This window comes from Abramis brama (genome assembly GCF_963993115.1).
Source record: "Abramis brama genome assembly, chromosome: 7".
Lineage (NCBI taxonomy): Eukaryota > Metazoa > Chordata > Actinopteri > Cypriniformes > Leuciscidae > Abramis > Abramis brama.
The window spans coordinates 13,311,386-13,321,298 of record NC_139969.1 but is presented as its reverse complement, the minus strand read 5'-3'; the positions used below and the strand labels follow the sequence as shown (position 1 = coordinate 13,321,298).

At 35.4% G+C, this 9,913-nt stretch overlaps 1 protein-coding gene across 1 annotated transcript; it reads right to left on the bottom strand.

The window, feature by feature from the left end:
- Positions 1-1,400: 1,400 nt before the first annotated feature.
- slc7a8b (solute carrier family 7 member 8b) lies at positions 1,401-8,561 on the bottom strand (the record flags this gene model as incomplete). Its single annotated transcript, XM_084120326.1, has 7 exons — positions 1,401-2,391; positions 2,501-2,678; positions 4,929-5,032; positions 5,208-5,331; positions 6,112-6,265; positions 7,526-7,644; positions 8,512-8,561. 6 exons carry the CDS (start codon positions 8,559-8,561, stop codon positions 2,675-2,677), a joined length of 555 nt encoding a protein of 184 aa, XP_083976452.1. The 3' UTR covers positions 1,401-2,391; positions 2,501-2,674.
- Between the last annotated feature and the right edge of the window lie 1,352 nt (positions 8,562-9,913).

The following is a 9,913-nucleotide window of genomic DNA, read 5'->3' as shown; positions in this document are numbered from 1 at the left end:
AAACGATTCAATGAATATTACAAAGTAGTATTACATTTATTTCATAAAAATAACTCGTATGCATTTTTATGTTATTACTTTTTATTAGTTGTAAACTAGTAAATAATTCCGTTTCAAAGTAACAAACTATATAGTAGGTCTACCTCTTCCTCTATACTATTTATACCTTAGAATCCGTAAAATAATTTAAATCATATTATTATCACGGAATTCTATGGGGATCCTAGACTATGGGGATCCGAGATTATATGTCACTTCTTACTGTTTACTAGTAACCATTATTGAGGTTAGTAGTTTAAGATTTTTTTATTTATTTATTTTTTAAACGTTTTTATGCTCACCAAATCTCCATTTATTTGATAAGAAATACAGTAAAAGAGTAGTATTGTAGTAGGCTACTGCTATTGTAGGCCCTATATTTTAAAATAATGATTTCTGAAGTTGAATTTTCATCAGCCATAGGCTACTCCAGTCTTCAGTGTCACATGATCTTTCAGAAATAATATAGTTATTTGTCGCAAGTAACATTTCTTATTATTATTTATGCTGTAAACAGTTGTGCTGCTTAATGTTTTTGTAGGATTTTTTTTCCAGGATCATTTCAAAAGAACAGCATTTATTTTAAATATGAATATTTTGTAACATTATACATGTCTTTACTGTTGCTATTGATCAATTTAATGCAACCTTGCTTAATAAAAATATTAATTTCAAAAAAAAAAAAAAAAAAAACGTACCCCAAACTTTTGAACACTGCATAAGGTAAAAGTTACTGGGATAAATTAGATACTAGTCTCTCATAAAAAGGAACTAGGTAAACTGGAATATATACTAGGAAGTGAAAAGTTGATATCTGAACCTCAGATCCACATAGAACAACAACATTTGTTGACTGAGCAATGCTACTTGTCACACTGTTGGGATAGTGAAGAAATAAGTAGTGTCTAAATGAAACACTTATGAAATTACTAGATACATGGCTGACATTCATTTATATTTGTTCAGGAGCTGAACTCTGTTCTTAGACAGCACTGTGCTTTGAAGGATTGGGGGTGTACTCGGTGTAGATACCACTTGTTTTACAAATAATGGACATGACTGTAGTGAAATAAAGTCACACTAAAAACAATGTGATCTGTATAATAGCAGCACATTGTATAAAGTATTTTAACTGTATGTCACACATTCTAGTCAATTCTATCCATCACATTTTGATGTTAATTTTTTTTCTTTCGTTTAGTTGAAATGTATTTATTTTAACTTAATGTATTTTAACCTTGAGAAAGGCCCTACACTGTTAAAAAAAAGTTGCTGCCTTAAATATTTAAATACAATCAACTTGGATGTTTAAGTAATTTCAACTTAAATTTACAATAAACAGACTTTAAAAATAGCTGAATCTTGTATAATTTAAAAAAAGTTTAAAATTACTTCACTTATTTTGATGAGTTAAAGCAATGTAAAAATGTTTTAATAACCTATTGATTATATATATATTTTTTACAGTGTAGTGCTGTAATAGGCCAGTTTAAAGTAAAGTTTAAGTTCTCCAGTCAACAAATGGTGCTGGTTTACCTTACCTTCACTATTCTGCAAAGGCCAACAGTGTAACTAAAATCTGGACGTGTTTTGTTGTCCTTGTCCACCATGAAAGCAGGGTGTAGGATTTGGGTTATATGACACAGCATGCTATTCTTCACATTTACTCCTAAATTACAGACATTTTCTATGCGGGCAAGATTCCATGCTGGTAAATACACATGTATTATACAGATTTCTTTCTTTCTTTCTTTCTTTCTTTCTTTCTTTCTTTCTTTCTTTCTTTCTTTCTTTCTTTCTTTCTCTCTCTCTCTCTTTCTTTCTTTCTTTCTTTCTTTTTATTCAATGAGTCTTAAACAATTGCACACAACAAATGCAAAAAATATCTTCACCACAATTATTCAACCATTTTAAAATAGAGAATACAATTTAGGGCATACAAACACCAGAGACTGATCAAGAGAACATCACCTAATATGCTCAATATAAAAATACAAAATTCTCTGTAACAGTGGCAACTGCAATATTTATATTGCGTCTAATAATCTAGCCAATGGGTGGCAGTATTGCACTAAGGATGTTTTTTAAGGCCAGTCTTACAAATGAAAAGAAATACTTTTTTAATTATTAAATTAGTCTCCACATTTGTGTGAATGTTTGTTTTGCATTTTCAAAATCTACCACACTCATATTGCTTAAGTTTAGCTGTTGAAAGAATATACATCAATGAACCTGTAAATTTACTTCATGTAATGTAATCCTATTCAGCTTCCTCTTTGTCTTCATTTCCATCTCTGTCCTCAGCGGGATAAACCACCATGCACAGCTTCTGCCCCAAGTGTGTCAGTTTAGCTATAGACAGACAACGGCAGATATCTTTAGTAGCTTCTGTAGGCCTCATTTCAAATCTGTTTAGTCAATGCAAATGTAACTGACATTTGTAAATCATCTTAAGACATACCAATAAAAGAACTGAAGCTCTTGGGCTTGTTTTCCCAATATACGCCAAATAGATACACAGGAACACCTGACAGCATGATGGCTAGGCCAATGCCGCACGCCACAGGCTCCGAGTACAGAGAAAAGATCAGCAGGAATGCCCAGAAAATCAGGAAAATTACTGGCCACACCAAGCTCACCTGTGGAGTGAAACCTGTTGATTACAGTAAAGGACTACAAATGCACAGTACAAAAAAAGAAAGCAAGAAATCTATAATTAATTATACATAATTATTGTTCACAGGCTAATGCTGGGCTCTGACAGCTCACTAACAGTGTCAAAACTACAAAATAGAGTCAATAAGAATAAGTCTTTCCTTGATTGGCCGATGTATATCTGGTTCTTTGATGCGAAGCACAATCTGCCCGGCAACAGTGAGCCCATAAAACAGGTAGTTGATAAAACCAACATAGTTGATGAGGGTGTATATGTCGCTGGTGCACAACATCAGCAGTGTTGATATACACTATAAAATAAATAGACTTGAACTTGATTTAAATAGAATATAACTATATTTAATAGAACTTGATTTAAACACAAGAAGCAAACACCAACCAGCACATTGCATATCATTTATAGAAAAAAATTTTTTTTTACGTAACTTAAAGGTGCTGTATGTAAGAATTACATGGTGGTCGAAATAGGTGAAAATTCAAAATATCAGAGACCGTTGTTTCCCCCTTCCCCTCCTGCCACCGCCTCAGACTCCACACTCACGCGGGTTGCCAGTTTGAGGACACGCAACAGGAGCGAGCGCAATTGACGACGAAAACCGAGGAGACTTACATGTGAACTTAGGCCCTGTCCCATTTCTCCCCCCTTAAAACTTCCACTTGGTTTTGAGTGCCCTCAAAAGTAAAGTCCCCTCAACAAGGGGAAGTGGAGTTGAAGATCTTTCCCTATGAAATGGGACACCACTATATGCAAATTATATACATGCACATAACTATCCCAGTTATGATCAGGATATAAGTATCCATAATAATATGCTAGAAATCTAATAAAGTAATCAAAAGTAAAATAACACAGCATAGTTTATTATAGATAGATTAATGCTCGTTAAAGCTAAAGTTATTCATTCAAGAGCTGGGAGAAATTTTCTCTTTGCCTTTAGTTGTTTTATTCACATTAAAGGTGTTATCATTCGCAGGTTTATTAGACGCTGCCACTTTAAGACCGAATGCAGATCTAATAATACACATTTTCTCCCAACTATTCCACAACCAACTCCCATTTAAGACATAAACTGTGTTAAAGTGAATCTCCAAACCGGTCATTTAGCCATATTTTTGTCTGTATTTGATCGTTTAGACGCGCACATGAAACCCAGAGTATAGTTTGCTTGTCTAGGTGCAGTCCGTTTCCGAACGCGCGCCGCCATGGGAACAGGGTCAACGTCTCTTGCGCGGATCATTGTGCTTATAATTTTAATAGCTCTTTTTACAATCAAACACCTCCCGCAATTTATAATCAGCAGACACTGCATTTTACAACCATCACTGATTGTGCTCAGTGCTGTTTGGGTTTAACGTTAGGGAGAAGTGACAGCGCGCTGTGAAGAAAAAGATGAAGCACTAGACGAACGCGGCTATTTTTTAATAGTTTTACCTCACGTCTTCTTTTTATAATAATTGGAAGCCAACATCGAAAATAAAATTAGATTAACTACCCAGATAAGATGTATATTTGATGGGCAGACTCTCTTGAAGCACTCGGCAGATATCAACATCGTATAGATAGCTTCGTGAAATATTTTCTAACATTAGTGTTCAAAACTTTACAGTCCATTGGATGTGCATCAAACTAACATATTCCAACATATTTAGAAATTTTAACATGCTTATTTGCGAAAATATAATTACAATTCAACTGTTCCTTTCCAGCGGTGTCCGCCATCTTGTTTAAAAAAATTTACTGCTTGCTGAGCCCGCAAGGTATCCTGGGTAATTTCATCTTCCACTTCGTTTTAAGCCTGCATCGGACCGCACTATGTTTTGAGGGTTGATTTTAAGGGGAGAATAGCACTCCCCCTTGCTCTTTAGAGTATTGGGACACCCTACCCCTACACGAGAACGCGCAAAAACAAGGGTTAGGGCAGAAATCTAGGGTAAGGGGAGGTATTGGGACAGGGCCTTAGTATGTTTCCTAAATATCTGCAAAAATATTTGGTATTTTTATGCTTTAGAAGAGTAAAAAAAAAAGTTACATACAGCACCTTTAAGGAAAGAAATAAAGAGCTCACAGTGAAAAGCAAAGCTGGGATGGGTGTACAGCGGTTAGCATGAATCATTGCCAACAGACAGGGAAGATGATCAACCTGATAATGCTGAGAATGCAAACTGTAATGCAAACTGAAGGAGCAAATGAGAAATAACACGTTAAGACTGACCTAGATGACGTGAAAGGGGATCCATTGACCCCTCCGAAGGTAGACAGAGCCACAGAGATGGGCATGATCCATGACATCATCCCAATCAGCTTTTCACCAAATGTCTGATGGAGATTAAAAGAAAAAGCAGGCACTGGGGTCAAAGAGAAAGTTGAAAACCAATCAAGTTTATACAGGTGAGCAGACATTCAGCAATAATGTCAGATAAGTCTGTCAGATCTACTGATGAATAGGCTCATTTTATTTTTTTCTAATGAAGGATCTCAATAAAGTTCTCACCACAGCAACAGCATTGGAGGCCAACAGTTCCTGAGGGCTCATAGCTGTAACATACGCAATATTCACAGATACATAGACAAAGGTGACCAGAGGGATTGAGATGAAGATTGCGCGAGGTAGGTTCCTGCAAATACAGAATTAAAACATGGGTTGAATCTCGATTGTAATTTTTTTGGACAAAGCTGTATCTGTCCCAAGCGGCAATTCTTCTGTATTTAAAATGCTAAAATTTAGATTATGTATTACACCCCAATAGTTAATGATCTTAATAACTTCTGCATGTTTAAAAATTAATAGAATTCTCAGTTAAGTGTTCACTTTGTCCCATATTTCTTATAAAATGACAAATTACAGACAACAAACTCGATAAAATCGCATAGCCCAAATAATAATAATTTACTTGATACATGAGATTTCTTTCTCAGCAGAAAAATGTGAGAAGCAGATTAGTTGCCAAAAGTCTGCATTTACTTTCCATTCATTTTCAATGATGTGTAGGAGACAAATTGAGACATTATAAGATCATATTTCTTCCTTCCAATGGCTTCTCATCACACTGATTTGGTGTCATTTACATTATTAATGTCAATGGAATCACCAGATGAAACAATTATGTATGTTGTTAAAATGTACATTATACATGACAGTTTGAATATTATATTCATATTAATTTTACAGTTGTAGAAAATTACATATCTGCGCTTCTGCGAATAATATTGACTGTTTAATGCGTTAAAATAATTAAGTAACCCACACCAAGTTTTGACTAGTTTTTACTTATTTTGTATGAAAATTATTTAATAAAACCAGCTCTCAAAGACCTTTTCCCTTTGTGGTTTATTACTTTGTGATATTATTTTGTGACTAGCTGACTGTACATCATCCCTGGCAAATGACAATGCACCTGTGGGGGTCGATGAGCTCTTCTGTTACATAGTTAAGAAAGTTCCATCCTGAATAAGCGAAGGAGCCCTGGAGGAAAGCGAGTGCAATGTGGCCCATGTCATAGGGTTGGAAAGGGTGAAACGCATGTTCTGGATCCAACCAATAAAAATGACCTGGAGACACAAAACAGAGAAGCATTTTATGTGCTGTGCCTCAATTTATATGTAGAGAGTATCCAAAATGAATGGAGAAAGTTGAAATAACTACTGCATAATGAGTTTTATTTACTGCAGAAAAGCGTATTATGCACTGTACAGTACACTTTCCATTATCAAAATCAATGGTTCTTTCTTTGAGGAGTTTTTAAAGAAGACATTCAGAGCTCCTTTTTAGTCCTTGGGATATCAAGCACATGAAAGCAGCAGACTACAAATGGCCCAGCATGACAGTCGACTTCATATGTGAGCTTGTCTGTGCTTAATGGATTTGTGCTCTTTTGTTTATAGTGCTAAAATGGGTCAAATATGAAAAGTATGCCTATGTAATACTTTTAGCTTAATGCCTGCCCTCTTATATTCAAGCCCTTTATGTTCACATCTAATACTTCACATGTGTTAAACAAGCCTTTATTGTTTCCTTGCTCTGATACATAATTTAGACTGGTTTGTTTTGTGCTAATATGTTTATGGCTGTGGTAACAACAATAAAAAATTCTATTGCGAGGCCTTTGGTGAACACAGGGCACTTAGCGAGAACACATAAAGGTGACATTAAACATGTATAATGTTACAAAAGAGATTTCTATTTCAAATAAATGCTGTTCTGTTGAACTTCATATTCATCAAATAATTCTGAAAAAAATGCATCACGACTCCCACAAAAATATTAAACAGCACAACTGTTTTCAGCACTGATAATAATAAATGAGCCTTGAGCACCAAATCAGCATATTAGAATGATTTCTGAAGGATCATTTAACACTGATGACTGATGATAACGTATTAAAAAACATTTATTTCAAATCGAAATATTTCACAATATTGGTATTTTTTTTACTGCATTTAATGAACAAATAAATGCAGCCTTGCAGCAAAAGAGACTCTTTCAAAAACAAAAATCTTTCAAAAAAATTCAAAGATCAAAGACTGCCATCCTGGGGACAGTTTAGGAATACCTAAACAAACAAACACGCGCACGCACTCACACACTCACACAGACACACAGACACACAGTTTTCTTGTTTGTACAAAATAGAACTGTATTTGGAAAACAGTAACGGAATGAAATAATACTGGAATGGATTATATGCAAAATATAAGGAGGTAACCAGACAATTTTTTTAAAATATGGAAAAAAATATTAGTAAAATATGAGTAAAATATGTTTATCTGAGTGATGTTAATGAATGGATTTTATAGCACCATGGACTGTACCCTTGCAGATCTGCACGATACCCATAATGATGATGAGGCAGAGGGCGAGGAGCTTGCCCGTGGTGAACACATCCTGTACACGCGTCGCCCAGCGGACACTGAAGCAGTTAATCCAAGCACTACAAGGAAAAGAACAAATTAAGGACAGCAAGGACCCTGCATGGCTCTACACATTGGGACACTTTTGACTCTATTTCCGGCGAAATGACAACGTCCTCATTGTACAACTTCACTATACTGGTAATTATGAAAAACAGCAGAACTGATATCTTTCTGACATTATGTTTTAATATTATTTAAAGTTAAACACTTTGCTTGTTACATATACATGCAACATTTCAGCCATAAATAAATTAAAAATGTTAGCTAGATTTTGTTCATTACCTGCCTAGCGATGTGTTTATGCTGAAATATAATTAAATAATGGTTTATATTTGGAAAATCATCTATCGCATGCATCTATCATTATGTGTAGTGAGTTGTCTCACATGATTTATGTTTCACGCTTCAGAACTTCCGTTATGAGAACATACTCTGTAAAAATTATTGCTATGATTATTTATCACAACTGAAAATTCATCAGTAGTATAACAAATAATGTGTTGTTTCAACTTAAAGTATGTGTTCGTGCTTGACTTAACTAAACTAAACTAGTTAACTAAACTTAATATTTTTTAAATTTGATATTTAAGTTCTTAACAAATTTTAAGTTGTTGTTTTTTTTTTTTTTTTTTCAATACTCCCTTGCTTTCACAGTGCATTGTGGGACTTTTAGGGAGTGATCGTTTCAGTGCACTGGAAGAATTTTTGCGATTGAGACCCTGAAGTGCCCTGACTACATAGGGAGCCGCACCCAAGGTCTTTAGATGCACTTAATTATAAACAGGTTAAGCAGGGTTGGATCTGCAGAGGCAGCATACTCTTGGATAAAAAAGTGTTGTCATGGACAGTCATATTGTAATGTTTATGTTCTAAATGTGACTTACACAGGCAGGCGGCAGCGAGCACACCCAGAGCTCTCTCTGGAGGGAAGCATGAAGGGAAGAGAGGCTGCAATGCGTAATTGGCAAATGTGAGGGCAATCACAGCCTGGTTAGTTGGATAGATCACCAACACTGCAGTCCACAGCCTTAGAAACCTATTCAGAAGACAAGCTCTGTGAGACCTTACATCAGGGATAGGCAACTCCGGTCCTGGAGGGCCACTGTCCTGCAGAGTTTAGCTCCAACCCTAATTAAACACACCTGAACAAGGCAATCAATGTTTTCAGGATTACTAGATAGATACAGGCAGGTGAGTTTTTATCAGGGCTGAAGCTAAACTCTGCAGGACAGCGGCCCTCCAGGACCGGAGTTGCCTATCCCTGCCTTACATCATAACATCTAAAAAAAAAAATGACTTGGTCTTACCCAGCTAGACCTCCAAAAATGTCCTTAACATAACATAGTCTCCGCCTGACTTTGGGATTGTGACGCCCAGTTCAGCATAGCACATAGCACTGATGCCAGTGATGACGCCCACGAGAATCCACACTATGAGAGCCAGACCCACTGAACTGGCATTTTCCAACACACCCTTTGGACTTACAAAGATCCCAGACCCAATAATGTTACCTGGAAAATAAAAACAGACAAGCAACTGCAATTAACAGAAGGACTTGATTGTTGCTCATTGATGATTGGGTCTAAAATAAAGTAAACCCCCACAGCCATCAGGTTACAAAATTTGGAAAAGGTATATGTCCAACTCTCTAATAATGCCCATTGTTTTGGATATCGGACAAATATGGGGTTTTGGATGTCCATATACAACTGATCATATAGTATATACTAACGTTTCAAAATGGGGTCAGTACGTTTTTTTCTTGTTTGTTTGTTTTTTTGAAGGATGCATTTAATTGATCAAAAGTGACAGTAAATGTAATATATAAGTATGCATATGTAAGAGTAATGGCTAAATTCAGCTTTGCCATCAAATGAATAAATTACAGTTTACAATATATTAAAATAGAAATCAGTTATTTTAAATTGTAAAATTGTTTCAGATTAATACTGTTTTTATTGTATTTTTTATCAAATAAATGCAGCCTATTGTGAGCATAATGAGACTTTCTTTCAACCACATTAAAAATCTTACTGACTTCAAACTCTTGAACAGTACTGTATATAACCTATAAAATAATTTGTCTCTGTGTTCTGCTCTTCTTTGTGCCTCAGTCTGTATTCTTCTCTTCTGAGGTTTTCTTCTGTGCTTTGTGACCTTGAGGGCTGGTTTTAACCAGTCTGGTAAAATATTAAGAATGCTCATTCTTAACACCTGTTGAGCAGTGAAAAGTTTCTTTGTTTGGAAACAAAAAGAGATGGAATTCTCTAGAGATTTGGAAAAAAG